The sequence below is a fragment of the Aotus nancymaae genome, unplaced genomic scaffold (genome assembly GCF_030222135.1).
Source record: "Aotus nancymaae isolate 86718 unplaced genomic scaffold, 86718_ANA_hifiasm-v0.15.2.pri h1tg000032l_0, whole genome shotgun sequence".
Classification (NCBI taxonomy): Eukaryota; Metazoa; Chordata; class Mammalia; order Primates; family Aotidae; genus Aotus; species Aotus nancymaae.
The window spans coordinates 18,868,672-18,890,078 of NW_026988445.1; the positions used below are offsets into that span (position 1 = coordinate 18,868,672).

The 21,407-nt window shown below is 40.3% G+C and overlaps 1 protein-coding gene across 4 annotated transcripts in view; it reads right to left on the reverse strand.

Annotated features, from left to right (window-relative positions):
* PCNX2 (pecanex 2) overlaps positions 1-21,161 on the reverse strand; it is a 308,138-nt gene extending 286,977 nt beyond the window's left edge. For all 4 annotated transcript variants that reach the window (XM_064383610.1, XM_064383609.1, XM_064383611.1 and 1 more), the window contains exon 1: positions 21,009-21,161. In XM_064383610.1, the coding sequence (XP_064239680.1) occupies positions 21,009-21,161 (153 nt within the window). The remainder of the gene's footprint in view (positions 1-21,008) is intronic.
* Between the last annotated feature and the right edge of the window lie 246 nt (positions 21,162-21,407).

Genomic DNA, 21,407 nt, shown 5'->3' on the forward strand with positions numbered 1-21,407 from the left:
CTCCTGGCCTCAGGTGATCCACTCACCTCGGCCTTCTAAAGTGCTGGGATTACAGGCTTTACTGTGCCCGGCCTACGTTTAAATTTTTTGAGGAACTGCCTCACCATTTTCCATAGCAGCTGCGTCATTTTATATCATTCTGGTTTTTAACTACAGCCCAATGGGTTATTACTTCCCATCTCTTGAATGGCCTGGACAGATAAAAAATCTGTCTGAGTAAGGATTAGGTATAAGCAATGCCCATGCCCAGTGAGAATCAACCACTGCTGAGGGTTTCTGTGTGCAGACATAAAGAAGGACATTCTTGGGGGCTCAACCTTTACTGAGATGTACCTCATAAGGGTACATCATCAACTGGCTTTTGCAAGCTGACTTTGAAGAATTCTGGAAATGAATAGATTCATTCTGCACATGAAGAAGCTGGGTGTAAAGTGGGTCATGCTGCAGCATTGATGAGCTCACAGAACTCCTCCTCTCTGTAAGTTAGCTACCTAGCAACTTCAATGACCTGACAGAGAGCCAGAGACTCAGGAGAAATTAATAAAAATGCGGCCTTTCTGGGCAGTCAGAACACACCAGTGTTAGAGGGAGACAATTCCTCCCCACTCTTTGGTTTCAAAAGAGGGGATTACTTCCTCTACACAGCTGGCCTCTCTGCCCCCTGACTCACTCCTCCCTCAGTGACTTCTGATGAGTGATTTGGGGAACAGGAATGGGGCATATCTTTCTCATGCCCTCCCCTTCTTCTCTCTCAGGAGCTGGTTGGGCCAAGAAGGTGTGTCTGGGTGGCTCCTCTACTGCAAGGTCTCCAGTGTTAGGCCCCAAGGAAAGAGGCCCAAGGCTGTGCATGGTGCCTCTGACCATATGGGTAGGTCTTTATGACTCTGGGGTCCACAGTGAGGAAGCCACTTGCCTGCAGATATTAATATCAATCACATTCCCAAATATCAGTTGATTCACACTAAAGATGATCTTCTGAACTCTCTCTGTTTGACTCTTTTGTCTCCCTTAAGTGCCTCAGAAAGGGAGATGATATCTGTTAGGTCACCAAGTCTATGAGTGAGATTCTTGAACGTAACTGGAAAGGAAGCCACTCAGCATTTCATTGAATGTTTTGTTCTCTTGGTATAGGCATAATTCATTTGTATGGCACATAATAAGCCTAATAAACTCAGTTTCCCAGCTCACAGAAGAAACTAGAAGGGAAAATGAGGAATGAACAGAAGTAGGCGCACAAGACTTAATAAATGACGGCTGAAGTCATGGGAAAAGTAAAACTAGAAAGAGGAAAACGTACCCATAAAAAGGCAAAGACACTTCTACGAATATTTTCTGAGACACAAGCACACCTCAGTTATGTCTGAGGCTATCACTACAATAGCATAATATGATATCTAGAATTACAATGGTCTATGATATTCAATATACTGTTAGAGAAGGCAGGGACATTTAAAACTATCCCATCAATGTGGTTAAAATAAGTTGAGTTTTCCTGCTTAAAGGTTAAGTTTCAAGTAATTTGGAAAATGTTTTTACTCAGAGTATGTGGCCTAATAAACTAGGCATTAATCTGCCAAACATAACAGTCACACTCAAGTTTGACATTTATATGCCCATCCAAGAGTGCTGGGATGGTTCTGCCGTATGCCAGAGCATTTCCTCTGGCTGTGGGGAACTGCTTAGTCTGGTTATTTATGCCATTTGTGGGCTTTGGAACATCCTACTAAAGCTCTTGGAAGCCTTACAAGTTCTACGACTATTTGAAAACCATAGGTTCATCCAAAAAGATAGAATTCAGACTGAGTAATGTGAGTGGTCTTACCTGCTTCAGAGATAACAGAGATTCTTTTTTGTTCATCCATTTTGTCAAATTAAGAGAGAGCACATTTGTCCATCTGGTCATCCATCTCCCTTCCATTCATTCATTCCTTTCACAGATAAATGGTAGTATCTTGCCTGTGCCATTCAAATATGACTCTTGGGTCCTATTTAAGTAAGTTATAATTCTTTGAGGGATTGAGAACAGGTGTGTATACCAAAAAAAGCACATGACAGACAAGTACTATCATTTCTCTGCATTTATATATATGAAGGGATTTACAAATTTTCAGATTCAAAATATTTCTTATATAGTTCATGCATTTCCTTTATGAAAAAATTAACACATTTAGTATTTTATCAGAAAATCTGGAACTTGTGATTATATGTTGAAAATTAGAATAAGCCCAGCAGAAGTTCGGATCCCAGAAATATAGGCCAAGAACCTCTGAACGTAGATGTGTACAGAATGCATCCTGACATATATGAACCTGCCTCCAAAGGTTATGGACAGGGGCCTTCCATGCAGCTCCCCTTAGAAATAGGCCCCCCTTGCAAATACCAGTTTAAAAATGATAAGGTAGACAGAATCAAGACATTTGACAGTTTCTCAAAATTTATGTGAATTTCTGTCCTACAAAGTAAGATGAACAAAAAAGTAAAATAGAACACTTTCTTTCAGGTCTGCTATTTGACTTTTGTTGGGTCTGCTGTCTGTTTCTTATGAAATCTGCTCTAATTTTGTTGGTTTCCTGGACCTCTTTCTTAGTGTGTAGCTTTGATGAGAGAAATTCTAGATAAAGAGGTGGCAGGTGAGTGTCTAGATCATTAAGATGGTGCTGCAGGGAATGGTAAGATGAAAAAACGGCCAAAGGTTAGGAAGTTAGATTTGGCCATATCAGCAGAGTCATTAAAATGAGAATTTTTATAGGCTTACTCACTTTGAAAATTATTTAAAAAGCTGGCACCTATAATTACCCAATCCTTTCTCTTTTCTCTTCTGATAAAGAATACTGAATGGATAACTTAGTAAATGAATGTTTAGTATAGTCAAGGAATTTGAACTTATGTTGACTTTTTCATTTTAAATGACCATGGTAAGAGTTAACATTATATTTATAGTTTTAATGTACACTGAGATAAATAGAATGAATCAGTAAGTTTATTCAAGACAAAGTTATGTCAACCTCAATAGCATCCTTGGTTTCTACATACTAAGTGCCAGTAGCAATCCCTCCAGTTGTGACAACCAAAGATATCTCCAGACAGTCCAGAGGGGGTGCAAAATCAACTCTCCCCCAGTTGAAAATTAGTGCTTAACTCAAAAATGGATAAAAGTGTACCAAGCACAGAGACAAAAGAAACATAGTCCCTATACATACCAAGTTCAAAGTCAAGCATGAGAGCAGATGTGTAAAGTAGAATTCCAAAGTAGAGTAGCAAGTGCTGTCATTCAGGTAAATCATAGTGTACCTAACTCAGATTGAGGGATGGGGGTGGCAGACCAAGAAAACTATTTCAGAGAAGTCACACATCTGAAAACTATAAAGCATGCTGAGAGAAGCCAAGCAGAGGAAACAGCATGATAAAAGCAAAGGACCTTCCAGGAAGAGCAAATAGTTGGGAATCACAGACATGGAGTATTTGAAGTCAGAGCCAAGTGGTAAGAAATGAAAGATCTTGACATTACGCTTAGGACTTTGCTCTTCATGATGAAGAGCAGAGAAGGCTAGTGAAGCATTGAAGCAAAAAGTTGGTATCTACATTTTACATACATTTTACAAACTCATCTATGTAGAAGGACAAATGGAGACAGAAGTAGGACCAACAACAAGGAGGTGAGGAAGGGACAATGTGCTTCATGGAATTGTTGCAGTGTTGGATGAAATTACATTTGTGAATACACACTGTGAAACATGAACTGATTTTTCTACAAGACCACTTCAAAAACAGTAAAGCATGACATAAATGCAGACAGAAACTATTGCCACTGTTCTCCTATGCTAGTGTTAGAATTCTGAAAACATTTCTAAAAGGAAAGCCTGAGACCACTAGGATTAATGGCAGGATTGTTGAGATAAATGAATACTCTCTCTTTGATGGAGTCTCACTCTGTCACCCAGGCTGGAGTGCAGTGGCGAGATCTCAGCTCACTGCAATCTCCACCTCCTGGGTTCAACGATTCTCCTGCCTCAGCCTCCTAAGCAGCTGGAATTACAGGTGCACGCCACTATGCCCAGCTAATTTTTGTACTTTTAGTAGAGATGGGGTTTCACCATGTTGGCCAGGCTGGTCTCAAACTCCTGACCTCAAGTGATCTACCCACCTTGGCCTCCCAAAGTACTGGGATTACAGGCTTGAGCCATGGCACCCAGATGGAATAAATGAGTACTCTTACAAGGTGATATTGAAAGGAGGTAACACATGTTAAGTTGCTATATTTTTATTTACACAAAACAGTGTGGAAATTCTTCAAAAAAATTAATAGAATTAACATAGGATCTGGCAATTCCACTTTTGGGTATACTTGCAAAAGAAATGAAAGCCAGGTCGCAAAGAGATATTTGTACCCCCATGTACACAGCAGCATTATTTATAACAGACAAAAGGTGGAAACAACTCTAATGTCCTTCAACAAATAAATGAATAAACAAAATGTGGTTTATACATACTATGGCATATTATTCAGCCTTAAAAAGGAGGGAAATTCTGACACATGCTACAACATGAATGAACCTTGAGGATGTTATATTAAGTGAAATAAAGCAATCACAAATGAGCAAATACTATACGATTCCACTTAGATGAGGTACCTAGAGTATTCAAACTCATAGACAAAAAGTAGAATGGTGGTTGCCAGGGACATGGGGGAGAGGGGAATGGGGAGTTATTGTCTAATGGGAATGGAATTTCAGTTTGGGAAGATAAAAATATTCTGGAGATGGGCCAGGCATGGTGGCTCACGCCTGTAATCCCAGCACTTTGGGAGGCCAAGGCAGGCAGATCGCCTGAGGTTGAGAGTTCAAGACCAGCCTGACCAAAATGGAGAAACCCCGTCTCTATACAGGGAGTCAACACCTAAATGGGGAGATCAGATTCAGATGGATAAACTAATATTTAAACACTACAGAGGGGCACACAACTGAAGGGCTCACACAGGTAAGCTGTCCTATCTTTGCATCAAGGCAGTCCAATTAGAGCAGGTGGAGAAAACCAGAGAACAGGGCTGTTGTTGAAGGCTCCAGAGGTCCATGGCTTCAACTGTGACGCAGAAATTAGATAAGACATGGAGGGTAGTGTGGAGGAGGGCACCTATCATTAGCACAGATGCAACAGGTGAAGCCAATACAGTGCCCTGACTCTCCACGGGAGAAAGGAGATCATGAAATACAAAGACAGACTTGAAGAGAAGACCCAAATTTAAGGGAAAAAGGGAAATGGAACCAAGCAAAGACCACCAAGAAGCAATGAATCACAAGTGAAAGACAAGGAAAGCCTGGATAAAACTTATTTTCAACATCACAGATTATGTTTATTATTCTTTATTGATTAATTAGTAAAGTGTTCAGTGTAAACTATGTGTTAAACACTCTGATGTCCAAATCAGTGATTATCTGCACCACTCATAGACAGTTACCACATTTTTATGGATTCTATTTCAAGTAATTATAAACTCCCTGAGTGCATGGGCTGAGTCTACTCTTTGTGCACGCACAGTGCCTGACACGCAGTTAGCTTTACAGTCTTTCTTGTCTGCAGCAAGCATGTTGAGCCCTGACTTCCCACACACTCATTTTCAAGGTCCACTAACAGTGGCAAGGGCAAACTGTGCCCCTCAGGAGCCAACAGAGCCAAGAGAAGGCAAGTCTGCAGAGAAGCCGGTGACTCATGGCAAGGCATCAGGGCCCCTCCTAAATGCATATCACTGTATGAAGATCTCACTGGGGCCCAAATTGAACATACTTGGCCAGCACCTACAAGTTTACTCTCACATCTTTTTCACATGACCCTAGTACTCTTCAATAATTCTTCTTTACTTATGGACTCCTTTTGTTCATTTTCTGGTGCAGACCTAGAATAAACCATTTTTTTCCAAAGAGTTCTAGTTTCTTTTAAAAGAAAATGGAATTCATAGACTAAAACCTGAGTTCTAGATCTGTCCATTCTCGTTGAGTTATCACTGACTCTAGGTTTTTCAGTAGTGCTCAAAAATATTTTTTTTTAAAAAAGTCATAATTTCAGAATGACATTTCTATTTTGTTTTTCTTTTTTTGAGACAAGGTCTCACTTTGTTGCCCAGGCTGGAGTGCAGTAGCATGATCATGGCTCACTGCAGCCTCGACCTCCCAGGCTCAAATGATCCATCTCAGCCTCCCAAGTAGCTGGGACTACAGGCATGTGCCACCATACCAAGTTAATTTTTGTGTATATATATATATATATGTGTGTGTGTGTATGTGTGTCTATATATATATAATTGTAGAGGTAGAGTTTCACCATGTTGTTCAGGCTGGATTTGAACTCCTGGGCTCAAGCAATCTACCTGCCTCAGCCTCCCAAAGTGCTGGGATTACAAATGTGAGCCACCACTCCAGGCTAATATTTCTAACTTTAAAAATTACAATGTTCTATGTAAGTCCTTGATTTTATATTAATCTGTTTTCTTTTATTGCTGAAATCCTTATTCCTAAATATCATAACATGATTTCTTATTTTCTTTACCCTTTACTACATATATAATAATGTCAAAATATGTATAAAATCTTAATAAGTTTACTGAATGTAATTTAAGATGTCTCTGTGGCTCTTTTGCCTTTATGTTGTATCAGGAGGCTTAGAAATTCATTAAAAATAAAACAAAGATTTTGTTTCGTTATGCCACCAATCTATCAAGGTTCATTCCTCATTTCTAGCCCTACTGCCTTCACCTGTTCTTTCCCTCCTTCTATAGGTAACTATGTTCTTATTAATGTTTTATCTTTTCAACGTGTCTTTTTGAAACATAAGTACTTGCAGGTATGCTTCATCTTTCCCTCCCCCTTTTTAGTCTATATGTATCTTCTGCTTTTTTCTCTTAACAATGTTACCTGGGGATCCCTCTACAGCAGTCTATTTTCTCATTTCTTTTTTGCAGCTGTGTAGTACTCTACTGTAAGATGAACCATAATTCATTAAGCCAATCCCTCTCAATGGATACCTGTTTCCAGTCATCTGCTAGAACAAATAGTGCTTCAGTGACTCACCTTGAACATACATCCCTTTGAATTCTTGAGAATGGTTATTTGTTTAAGCCACTTTTTGTATTACCTTTTTTTTTCTTTTTTTTTTCAGATGAAGTCTCACTCTGTTGCCCAGGCTGGAGTGCAGTGGTGTCATCTCAGTTCACTGCAAACTCTGCCTTCCAGGTTCAAATGATTCTTGTGCCTCAGCCTCCCGAGTAGCTGGAATTACAGGTGCTCATCACCACGCCTGGCTAATTTTTTTTTGTATTTTTAGTAGGGATGGTGTTTCACCATGCTGGCCAGGCTGGTCTCAAACTCCTGACCTCAAGTGATCCACCCGCCTTAGCCTCCCAAAGTGCTGGGATTACCAGCATGAGCCACAGCACCCAGCCCTCTTCTACTGATTCTTATTTATTCCTAGAGCCATGTAAAAATGGTAAGTCTTATGAGGATGGGGCCAGGTCTGTCTTATTCTCCATTACACCCTCAGCACCCAGCTTGGTATCCAGCAAATAGCTGGTCAGAAATATTGGTCAATAAATAAGTATTTATGATGGTAATTTTATATTACATACTTTTTTCTCAATTTAGTGAATTGTACAACCTTTGGAAGTTATTTAGCCTTTGTACATCTCTGTTTCTTCTGTGAAATGGGAAAAATAATTCTGAATAAAACTTTTATAAAGATTAAGCATAATAAATATAAAATAATACACTGGCACATGATAAGCACTTAAATGTTCATGTCTCTCATGATCATTACCATCATGATCATCATTATTATCTCTTCATCATTCATCAATACCATGGGATAATAAATTTAGATGTGCTGTTTTAAAAAGGAACAAAGTGCAACACAGCAACACAGCAAGTGTTTTATTGCCTGCATACACAGTCGGAGGGGTTGATACACAATAAGAAAAAATATTTCTGAAATAAGCCAGACAACTGTTGTCTTTGTAAAATATTTGTGTGAGGGATTGCTCAGAGATATTTCTTATATTCAGGAATTTTTCTTCTTCCCTGATTATTAAGTATCTAGTTGTAGTCTTGAAAGCAGAAATAAGTTAACAAAAGATAAGGCTAGTCTAGAAACAGGTGTCTATTGATAGGGAACTATATGCTAATGGGCTATGAGTATTAGTTATCTGGCATTTTGTTTGAGATAGTAAAGATTTGGGGGAAGGAAGTGAAACACACAGTAAATCCAATCTAAATGTTTATATCAGAGAATAAGAGATAAGAATTAGAAATGCTTAAGGTCCTTCATGGTTTAAAGCGTCTACATTTCCCTTCTATACTTAATATCAGTCAGTAACAAGAAATGAGGTAACATTTATTTTTGCCTGATTCAATGGTCAATAATTTTTTTAAAGTCCAAGTTTCCCATGATAGGAAAAAAATGTAAATTATTATATAAGTACCACAGGGAAATACATAATTGCTACATAAATAATAAATGTTATCTTGGAAGCAATGGCAAATTGAACTTTAAGGCAAGCCAATTCCAGGAGTAATGTCACTGTTTTTAAGCTCCATTTTTAAAGATCTGGATTCTGGCCACAACATTGTGGTGAGTCTACAGAAATGGGTCTGACCACGGTCTGTCATGTGCACTACCAAAACTGCGCCTTCTCTATGGAGTTAGATTCCATTAATGCAGAATGATTAGATTCTCTGCTGTGTATGAAGCATCACTCGAAGGACCAACAGGGATTCAAATCACAGCCCTACCCTCAAGGACCTTCTGACCTTGAGAGAGGAATAAACCCCCTTGACTCAAAACTTCTCTCCAGATATTGTGCCCTTTTTCTGCTCCCCACTTGAAAGAACTGTCTTCACCTCCCATTGCCTCTTAAGCCCACAGCAATCTGGCTTCTACTTCCCAATACACCACAGAAAGTGTTCTTGTCAATGTCCCGAAAAACAAAAAATAACCACAATTTCCTCTGTTCACAGCAGCAAGCAACACGGTTGCTCTCAGTGGAAATGCTCTCCTGGCTCTTCCCTTGTCTCCCCACGCCTCCTCTTTGCCCTGCCTCTGAGTGTAAGGCTCCTGGGGCTTCACTGTTAGCACTCTTTTCCTTCTCTACACATTGTTAAGGAAGTTTTACCCAGTTCCTTGGCAGTAAATATTATCTCTATGCTGATGATTTTCAAATTTATATCCCTAGCTTAGATTGTTCCTTTAAACTCCCCACACCTATATCCAACTATCTACTCAACATCTCCACGTTGATATATAAAAGGAAACTCCAAACTACTATGTGTAAAATTAAGTGTTTGGTTTCCCTACCAACTGTCCTCTTTCATCCTTCATCTCAGTCAATGGTACCCCATACACCTCTGGCTCAAACCAGATAATCAGGCATCTCTCCCCCATCCTTACTCCTCTACCCTAAAAATGAACTTATCATTGAATCCTAGCAAAATCTATCCACAATTCTCCATCCTTACTGCCACCACCATCTCTTGACTGGATGACTGAAATAGACACTGAACCTCTCATTTCTATTTTTATCCTTTCTTTGATCTACTTTCCATCTAGCAGTCGGAGAAATCTTTTGATAAAGTAATTCAGCATATCTTTTTATATATTTAGTGAACTATGTTAATGTTTTATACCTCCTGTTGGTATAAATTATTAAATCAGCAAGGATAGAGGAAGCTAAAATTATATAGCTACAAGTAAACTTAACTATACATCAAATTGATAGTATAACCACAAAATGAACCAAAAAATAATTAGAAAAGAATTCATCTAGGTAACTTTTGAGCATGATACTCTGGCAGTACCTTACTGGTGATGTGTATTCTAAAAATAATAGTAATAGGCCAGGCATGGTGCCTCAGACCTGTAATCCCAGCACTTTGGGAGGCCTAGGCAGGCAGATCACAAGGGCAAGAGATTGAGACCATCCTGGCCAACATCGTGAAGCCCCGTCTCTACTAAAACAAATAAAATAAATAAATAAATTAGCTTGGCATGGTGGTGCGCACCTGTAGTCCTAGCTACTCGGGAGGCTGAGGCAGAAGAATTACTTGAACCCAGGAGGCAGAGGTTGTAGTGAGCCAAGATCGTGCCACTGCACTCCAGCCTGGTGACAGGGTGAGACTCCGTCTCAATAATCATCGTCATAATAATTAATAATAACTCCTAAACAGTCTTGAACTTTTCCTTAAAGATTTGTCTATGTGTTAGGGGAGTAGCAATCTATGGGTATATTTAAGGACAGAGCAAATGATATTGTTGTGAGCTAGAGTTCTCACAGTGGGAGAAGGGAGATATAAATGTGAAATAGGGGAAGGAGAGGAAGTGTCCTTTGATATGGGCAAGATTGAAGGTCTCAGAATAAACTTTAATTGATTATTCAATCATTCAATCTATAGATGAGTCAATCTTTTAGCTTTGTCTACTGAAAGGGGCTAGAGGCAAAGACACCTAGTAGCAACAAATGCAACTACTGTAGCCCTAGATTTTGGTTTCCAAATGTAATTCCCCACCTAAAGGATCATGGCTCCTTGGCAAAATGGCTGATTCCTCCAGGGTTGGAGCAGGGAAATTACTAGCCCTAGAATATCTTGTTGGGGCAGAAAGCAATAAAGTGCTCACAAACTGATGAGGATATATCCAAGAAAACTCAGGAGGCACATGAAGAAGGTCTCACTTGCCAAATTTTGGATAATTTAAACATCAAAAAGAATAATGATAGGAATAGATTATACTCCTATTGAATTAAAAAATGAGTCTATGAGACCACACTAAAAAGCACAACAAAACTATGAGGATGGGGAAAAAAAACAAACTCTTCTTTACAGAAAAATATCAATTAATAAAGGTAGGAAGAAACTTGGAAAATTACCATTTTGCAACCACCATTGTAATAATTATTTTAATAAAGAATCATCAATTTATGCTATAACTTGGGTGAAAGACTTTTAGAAATACAATATATACAGTCTCCAGGTTTCACGCCACAGATTGCTCACTAAATATAAAGGGGGAAACTGCCAATCCTACAATAAAGACATCTGGCTGACCCTACCTTAAACAATGATGGGGACTGGGGAGAAGTGGAAGAATCATATCTCTTTGATGTGATGCATGACAGGGATACAACACTGACATAGAGGCTTAGAGAACTCGTTTTAGACTAAGAACAGTCAAGAGATGTGACAACTAGAAGCCATGTGTTATCCTTGTTTGAATCTTGGATACAGAAAAACAAAACAAAACCCCCAGCTCTATAAGACATTACTGGCATAACTGTGGAAATTTGGATAGGAACTATATATTAGACAATATCATTATATCAATAACTTTTCTGGGTGTGATAATTACTTGGGAGAATATTATTTTCCTTAAGAGATATCTGTTGAGGTTTTTAAGAGTCATGTGTCTTGATGTCTGCCACATATTCTGAAAGGATACAGCAAAACTGGCCGGACTCTCACACATCTTAGAGTTTTAATACATGCCATTCCCCTTGCTTGGAATGCTGTTTCTCCTCTGCTCATCTCTGCACTCAACTCCTACTCATTCATCAGACTTCAGATTAGAAGTTACTTCCTCCTCTGGGAAGCCTTCCTTAAGTACTCATGCCTAGATTCCATCTTCCATCTTTACTGTATAGCACCTGTACTTCCCCTACAGTAACAATTATCACTATGTTATTCATGCCTGTTTATCTGCTAACTATGTGGGGAGAAGATATCAATACACCTTGTTCTCCTGTTGTCTCCACAATAACCAGCAGACCATCTGGAACTCAGTCTGTTGTCATAGATATAAGTGCTGTCCAACAAACATGTCCAGTTAGTCCCTCAGGCACAGGGTAGAGTTGCACCCTCCTTCCCCTTTGAAGTGAGGTGTGGCCATGCAACATTCCCTGACAAAGAAATATGACGACAACAGGTATCTGCTATTGCCAGGCAGGAGCCTTCAGAGCCAGAGTATGATACCCACTCAGCGTCCCGCTGTCATAGCAACTAGCATGATCATCCAGAGTCACAGGGGGAGATGATAGCAAGCAATGCTCCCAGTCACCCCAAAATGAAGACTCAAACAACCCATGTTTCTTTTTCTTTTTTTTTTTTTTTTTTTGAGATGGAGTCTTGCTCTGTCACCAGGCTGGAGGGCAGTGGAGTGATCTCAGCTTACTGCAGCCTCCATCTCCTGGATTCAAGCGATTCTCCTGCCTCAGCCTCCAGAGTAGCTGGGACTACAGGCGCATGCTACCACGTCCAGTTAAGTTTTTGTATTTTAGTAGAGACAGGTTTTCACCATGTTGGCCAAGATGGTTTCAATCTCATGACCTCATGATCCGCCTGCCTCAGCCTCCCGAAGTGCTGGGATTACAGGCGTGAGTCACCGAACACGGCCCAGTGTTTCTAAATACCTATAATGGATAGGACTCCCTGCTAACCATACCCCTGACATCCCAAAGGACCATGTTAGATGTGTAGTACACACAAAAAATAGGGCCAGGTGCATAGTTCACACCTGTAACCCCAACACTTAGGGAGACCAAAGTGGGAGGACTGCTTGAAGTCAGGAGTTTAAGACCAGCCTGAATAGCATAGCGAGTCCCCTGTCTCTACAAAAATAAGAAATTAGTCAGGCATGGTGGTGCACGCCTACAGTCCCAGCTACTCAGGAGGCTGAGGTGGGAGGATCACTTGAGCCCAAGTATTTGAGGTTACAGTAAGTTACAAGTACACCACTGTTCTCCAGCCTGAGTGACAGTAAGTCCTCTCTCTAAAAAGAAATAATAAAATTAAAAATTAAAAATTAACTTGGTAAAGCCAAACACATATTTAGGTTAGTCATTACTTCAGCATAAGCTAGCACATCTTGACTGACCCATATGTGTCCAACTAATGGCATTAGGTTAAAAATCATCTGAAAGCCTAAATATTCTTCAATAGGGACTAGTCAAATAAGTTTCCCTTTATAGACATAGTGGAATACTATGCAGGCATAAATAATGAGGAGGCTGTTTATGTCACAATCTCCAAGATGTTCTGTCAAGAGGGACAACAAAGCTATGTATGCATAAATGATTACTAATAGAAGTGTTGACCAAGGAACCAAGGTAGGATGGGTAAGAGATTCCAATGCAAATTTCTGGGACAAACAACAGACATTTCTAGATAGATTATGAGGATGAGTTACATGGTCCTAAATTTCTTACTCAAAATGATATCTTACAATTTTTAAAAAGAGGGTATATGAAGATTTTTGGAAAGGCCTGCTGGTGTGCAGCTAGTCCTATGTCCCATCCCCTCCCCAAGTCAGGAGAGAAGGGCTTCAGTGGAATCACTCAGAGGCTTAATATGAGTCCCCTACAATTTGGGCAGGGGTAGAAGGCACAGCTGTCTGATTCCTTCCTAGAAAAGGGGAAAGATCAGAGACTGGCTGGCTAGCTGCTCTGATGGACATATGAGCTTGGCCTGCTCTCCCAGAGTGTGATAGGGAAAAGAACATGTGAACATTGACATGGACTGTGTATGCAAGAATATGTACATAGTTGCTTTAGGTAATGTCTGAACAGGCTATGGAGCAGAGTAGACTAAAGCAGAAGAAAGCTGAAGGTAGACAGAGTAAGCAACCAGACAGGGCAAAGATGCAAGACAAGTACCAGAGAGCCCAAGACCAGCTTACCACTGTGCCAGTCAACAAAGAATGTTCCTGCTCTCCAAAGCCAAGGGCATCAGAAACATCGGTCAATGCATGAGGAAGGAGGAGAGCAAGAAAGAGACTGTGCCATTCTCATGTCCCTTCCTGCCTGGAAATGACTGGATGATGGAAGCTTTGATTATGCTATGGAACTGCATATTCTGCAATCTAAATCAAGTCTGTATTTTGCTGCTTAAAGCCATTATAAAATTTGTATAACCTGTGACCTGAAGTTATGGGGCTTACCCATGTTTTTATCTGAGATATGGAAAAAAAAACTCCTGTCTGGGGCAAATTAAAAGGGAAGTGGAAGACAAATGAGGGTGCTTTATGATTACACTCAGGACCCCTTACATTCCAACTTCCACTTACATATATATAAAATATCACTGCAAGAAAGCACAAGAAGAAAACAGTGGTTCCATCTCAAGTGGGAAACTAGAAATAAGTGTGAGAGGGAAATTATCTTTTTATTATATGTTATGTACAGTTTTAGTGTTTGTATCTCTTCATGCCAACATGCAACAAATATATATCCATTGATAAGGTTTGGCTGTGTCCCCACCCAAATCTCATCTTAAATTGTAGCTCCCATAATTCCTACATGTAATGGGAGGGACCCAATGGGAGGTAATTGAGCCATGGGGCAGGTATTTCCTATCCTGTTCTCATGATAGTGTGTAAGTCTCATGAGATCTGATGGTTTTATAAAGAAGAGTTCTCCTGTACGAGCTCTCTTGCCTGCCACCATGTAAGACGTGACTTTGCTCCTCATTTGCCTTGTGCCATGATTGTGAGGCCTCCCCAGCCATGTGGAACTGTGAGACCATTAAACCTTTTTCTTTATAAACTACCCAGTCTCAGGTATTTCTTTATAGCAGTATGAAAATGAACTAATATACCCACATTGTAAAATTACCTATTAGAAATGGTATGGCTGAGTGGGTAAGAACTCCAACGCTTGGGCTTTAATTCTAGTCAGGCCATGACTAGCCGTGTATTCATAAGCATATTAGCCTACCTCTCTTTGCCAGTTTCATTGACTATAAAATGGGAATAATGATAGTGCCTCACTAGGGCACTGTGAAGGTGAGATGATTTCTTTCTTGCAAAGCTCTTACAAAAGTATCTGCCTATGTGCTCAGTAAGTGTTGGCTGTTATTCTTATCTATTCCAATAATAGTAAGATAATACAATTGTAAATGCTAAAGAAAGAAAATGTACCAGATAAAAAGTATGGAAAAATCTGAATACCATTAAAAGTCCATTTTCTTCTTGAAGAGGGCATAGGAAGGAGATTTAGAGAAGATGAAATAGGAATAAGATACCTGATATTTAAAATTTACCATTTATGAGACCAAATGATTAAAGCCAGAAAGTAATAATCACCTAGTATTAGCTTCCATACAAAAGAAATAATACCAAGTGAATTAGATTGTTCAATTAAAACAAATAATAGGGTATTAAAGTATTAGACATTACCCTTAGGAAAAATACCATGTATCTGAGGAGTGAACCATTCAAAATACAAGCAGCCACTAATGGGAGGCAATCTCAAGAAGCCCTAAGAAAAGTGAGAATGGGGCAGGAGATATAACTACCAGAAAATTTGTCATGAACTTATAGTACCGGAATGGAAAGAAGAAACAAACGCAGAAACACAACCTGGGGACATAGATCCTGCCCACAGACATGCATGTGTCTAATGGCAGACGACGAGGATAAATGGGAGGAGTTGTGCACAAAGAGAGCAACTGTGATTCAAGAAAAGAAGTATCAATTTGAAAAGACTGAAGACGGCTGCCCCAGCAACAAATGAAGCGACTTCAGGAAAGCAGAGCTCTCCACACAGGCAAGCCCTCTGCACACACAGCCTTCTGTCTGCAGAGTCATCTGGAGCAGCAGAAATTGAGAGACAATTGCATGGGATGGCATTCAGCCCAAATCTAGAAGGACTGAGTCTGTAGTTCTTTTGGAGGCCCAGGACCCAGGAAGGATGCCTTTTAAGCAACTCCATGCTGCAGGCTCTTAGTCTCAAGTACAACTCTGCTTCAGGCAGGTGAGGGCAGGAGGCAGGAAGCTGGACATTCAGGTAAATTATGGAGATAGTGCAAAGGATCAAGCATCTCCATGCAAGAATAAATAAGGCCCCCAGATGTGGAAAGACCAAATATCAAGGTTCCGGAGTCAAAGGAAAGAAAGCATGGACTATGTGATTCATTCACAAAGAAAGCCTTTCTTTTGAAGAAATTGAATACATTTGCTAAGACTGACTAGAACAGAGGTAACCTTTGGGAACAGCAACATGCCAAGCAGTCCAAGAGAATAACAATCAAGTGGAATGGGCCAAGCCTGCTATGCAAGGTTGTGCAGGTTGCATCCTGCACAAAGGTCTCTTGCTGACAGGATTAAATGTGCCAGGAAAGGGTGCCTCTCTGGGCAGGCCACGTTTCCATCATTTACACCAAGATATCTTATATGTTAAAAGTAGGGGAGGAAGTCTAGGTGAAGCATGGGGGGGAAAAAAGTAAGAAGGTAGGAAGGAAGGGAAGGGTGGCCAAATAAATTGTAAAACCTTAAGATTCTACTCTCAAACCTCAACATTCAATTGTACCTTCACGTCTTAGGCCTCAGGAAGCCTTGTTATGGGGGTTACGGGTGTGAAAGGGTAGAATAATCCAAGATGCCTAGTGCATGAAGCCAACAGCCAACAACCAAGCTCCATGGCAACTTTCTTTAAAATGTAATATATTTAAATTTCTATCAAAATGTCATTTATTATGCAAGGTGAAGTATTTAGGAAGAAATGGACTGATGTGTGCAGTTCACTTTGAAATGCATCAAGAAAATAAAGTAGAATAAGGGATCGATAGAAGGATGGACAAATGGATAGATACGTGATAAAGCAAGTACAGTAAAATGCTCATGGGGTAAAATCAAAGTGCTGTGCACAGTAAAATTATTTCAGATTTGTTGTATGCTTTAAACTTTTTATAATAAAATGTTAGAAAAATATTGTTTGAAAACAGAGGAATGTGAGACCTAAGAAAAGATAATGACATACCAGACTGGGAAATGGCTGTAGGCCATTACAGAAATGTCACCAACTAGCTGTAATAACTATTAGTATGTGTTGGGTGCTTACTATTTGCCTAGTGCCATGCCAGCATTTGACAGATAATCCTATTAATTATAATTATACCAATTAAAGGCCAGGCGCGGTGTCTCACACCTGTGATCCCAGCACTTTGGGAGGCTGAGAGGGAGGATCACCTGAGGTCAGGAGTTCAAGACCAGCCTGGCCAACATGGTTAAACCCCATCTCTACTAAAAATACAAAACTCAGCCAGGCGTGCACCTATTATTCCAGCTACTCAGGAGGCTGAGGCAGGAGAACTGCTGGAACCCAGGAGGCAGAGGCTACAGTGAGCCGAGATCGTGCCACTGCACTCCAGCCTGGGTGACAGAGCAAGACTTCGTCTCAAAAAATGAAATAAAGTAAAAGAATTATAGCAATTAGAAATGATGTAGTTCTATCAAAGAAAGTCTCTAAGGTTAAATTTTAAAAAGCAGAACTGGAAACAGAACAAGTCAGGCTAAAGTTAAAGGAAAGGAAACATAAAGCTACAGCCATAAAACAAAAGCGGGGAAAGGGCTGCCCATCCTAACATATTTGTCAGGCCGGAAAATCAAGTCTAATGTCATCCTTCCGTTCATGGGTTCTGGAAGGATGTGAAGGTTCCACCCATTCTTCCCACCACTCAACTCTTCCTCTCCAGTGGAGTTGACCATGATGCCACTGGCATAATCATAATTCCACTGTATGTTGCTCCACTGTTTCACAGACTTCAAAGTGCTCTTACATGTACTATGTCAGGCAGCATAGTGTCCTGGAAAGGCCGAAGACTTGGATGCTACTGGACCTCAGCTAAAATGCTGAAGTTTACCACTGACCATCTAGATGACTCTGGGAAAACAGCGGACTCTCTCTGGACCTCAGTTGCTAAACCTATAAAATGAAAGTGTTATCCCTATTTTACAGATGATAAAACTGAGGTCTGGAGAAGTAAGATGACTTGCACAAGGCCATACAACCGATAAGAGGAAGAACAGGAACCGTGTCTTTTGACATGAGGCTGGTGCTCTCAGAACTTACACAAAGCCAGAATCATGCCCATGTGCTCCTTCTGGAAATAAAACTCTGCTCTGAATCTCCATTAATAACCATCTCAAAAGAATAAAGACAAAACACATGTAATAAGTGACAATTTAAATATCTCTCAAGACAAATCACCTTTCAGTGTGTCCAAAAGAAAATGAGCTTGATAACAACCCAAAGTAAAACTCTTTCCAAGTTATCCAAATTGACTTGCTGTTTTTTGTTGTACACTTCCAAACATTTCTCACAAATATATACATAGTTTATAAATGTTAATAAATCACTATTTTCCACATTGTCACCCAGATCTAAGTACCTTCTAAGGGTTAGAAATAAATTTGCCTCAAAAATTAATAATAAAATGTTTATTTAAAATACTCAAAGTATTTGTTAAATTAAAAAGTAGATTCAATAGTGAAAACTTCTTTTTTTTTTTTTTTGAGACGGAGTCTCGCTCTGTCACCCAGGCTGGAATGCAGTGGCACAATCTCAGCTCACTGCAACCTCTGTTTCCAGGGTTCAAGCAATTCTCCTGCCTCAGCCTCCCAAGTAACTGGATTACGGGTGTGCACCACCACACTCAGCTAATTTTTTGTATTTTTAGTAAAGACAGGGTTTCACTATGTTGGTCTTGAACTCCTAATCTCAAATGATCCACCCACTTCGGCCTCCCAAAGTGCTGGGATTACAGGTATAAGCCATGGTGCCCCACCAAAACTTTCTTGATTAAACATGTTTAAACCAAAATTGTGAAAAAACAAAAAACAGAAAGTTCACTGAACTTTGACTAAGCCCCTGCTGTCAGTAAGCAGTCAGGTATCTTCTTGGACAAATTATCCTAAATGAACACATTAAAAAAGACATTAACAATCACAGGCAACACTTCAGTTCAGAGGAATATATTTCAGCACCAAGATATGAAGAACAAAGCCTCCACTGGGGAAGGGGGCCTTTTATTTCAAGGGGACTTTAAGAGTCCAGAAGACCAAAGCAAGAAAAAACTAATCTGTCATGTTTTTAATAAGATAGGCTAGATATTAAAAAGTAGCATAACAGTAACTGCACCCACATACAATTACTCTATAACAGTTAAAGGCATGGTGGCATAAAGATATAAAAATTTGGGCACACTTGTTTTATTTTTTAAAGTCTGATATAAAAGTAAAATTAAGGATAATTTTACTTCTAAAATTTTAAGATTTAGCTGAAAATTACATTTAAAAATCATTGAAAAGTAAGTTAATGAAGGACAATTTCCTATTCACAAATGCAAGATCTAAATCAAGCTACTCAATAAAGCATATTTAGGTAGAAACTAAGGGTTCTGACCATATGTACACATCAAATCTTAGGCAGAGTTTTATAAAAAATGAGCCCATATGCATAGAAAAAAACATCTTCAGGAACACAACATTAAATGCTAATGTGGTTATTTACGAGGAGTGGGATTATAGGTGAAATATATATTGCTATCATTATCAGGAAATTTTCAAAAAGCATAATGAGGAAGACTATTTAGTGCTGGTTGGAAAAGAAAGAGGCACACAGTTAATTATATATGAGATCAGTGTTACCAAATGCAGAGCACTCTGCTGTGTACAAGGAAAAACCAAGATGAATAAACAACATAAAAAGCCACATGTCCTCAAAAAAGCCTATGATCTAGACATATAAGTGAAATACATGTTCTAACAACTAAGTACCAGACAGAATTTGAAAAGTACTATCAATGCTAATAATAGTCTAACTACAGAATGCTGTAAAACTAATAGTAAATAGAGAATGGTACAAGGGCAAGGGAGAAGAGAAATTAATTCTAGTTAAAAGGAATCAGAAAGCCTAAGAATGAAGAGATTTTAGAAGATGGGGAAAGAAGAAAAAAGAACCATCTCTTACTGAGCACTCTGTGTGTGCCAGGTACTAAGAAGTACTTTCATTTATTAATTTACTCACTTTTGATTTTCACCCTATAAGGAAGGTACTATAATCATCCCTGCTTTACAAGGAAGGTAAAGCTTGCTCAAGCTCACACTAGGTCTAGTAAGCAGCAGAACCAGGATTTCACCCTGGTGAGGGCTGTGCTCCTCATGACTTTGCTATGCTGTCCCTCTAGGAAAGGGAAGACACTGGGACCCATATGCTAAGGAAAAATGGATTAAGAAAAATGGTGCACAAAATCAGAAAGAAGAAAGAAATTTGCACTTACTGAAGGGCCTCCATGCAGTTTCTGTATTTAACGCTTTTTATATACATTTTTGGTTAATTTTTTTATGAAGTGGTGATTATGATGATCACATCCATTTTAATGATATGAAAGCTAAGTTTTAGAAAAGTTCAGTATCAGGGCATCAGCTAATAAGTAGCAGAACACAACTGTAAACTCAGGTCTGAGTCCAATCTCGGGTCAAGCCAGACCTGTGGCTTTATATATACTATCTCATTTAATCCCTAAAACAATCTGTAACTCTGGTACTATTTCTTTTTCTCATTTTACAGATGAGATACGGTAAATAACCTCCCGAAGGTCACACAACTAGCAACCAGTAGACTCAAAACTTAACCTAGGCATCATGATTTCAGATCTATCCATTATCATATCTTCCTATAGATTGCTATACATGGTGGTGAAGAAATTACAAGGTGAGAAATTGATAATTGAACCTGCCTTCTCAAAGCAAAACAAGAAAGAAGGTGAGAGGGGAAAAAAGGACCAATAACTGAAATGGGTTTGTTTTTTACATTTCGTTTTGCCTCTTGGCTACAATCTACAGTATTTCGCACCAAACATTATCCCAAGCCACCCAGCTCTGAGGCCTAGAGTTACCCACCTACAAAACGGGCTGCATGCTCCCTGCCACAAGCAGAGTGACTCATCCTAACATCCGGCATCAATTCTTAATGAGTCTCAGAGGCCCCGAAGTCCTGTTTACTTCTTTTATTTTCCAGCAAATCTTCACAGCCCCCTTTCCCTGCACGTTCTCCGTCCCAAATTCCTGAAGCCCTTCCCCTTCCGTCTCTTAAGAACCACTAGGAACCCTTTCCCCTCTGAGGCTGATGGCAAATCGGTGGTTCCTTTCTCCTTCTTCCCTCCATCCTCACAGCGCCCTGATACCGGACTCTCCCCACTCACCAGGTGCAGGGCCAGGGGCAGCAGCAGCAGGAACAGCCACAGGTAGAGGTGGCAGCTGTTGGTGAACTTGCTCTGTTCCGGGTCGTGATACCAGCCCCCGGTGAGCGCGGCCCACACGCCCTGCCGGAGCAGCTGCAGCACCTGGGACACCATGCCGGCTGCGCCCCGGGGCTGATGCAGCCTGCGCGCACCGGCCGGCTCCCCGGGCTCCCTCAGGTCTAACACCCGGGCCCACGGGCCGCGCCCCCGCCGTCGCCACCGCCGTCGCCGTCGCCACCGCCGCCTCCTTCCACCCCACGGCTGAAGCTGGGGCTGCTCTTCTGCCCAGACCCGCGAACCGCGGCGCCGGAGCCGGCTACTGCCGCCGGGCAGGTGAGCGCCATGTCCGAGGGAGGAAGG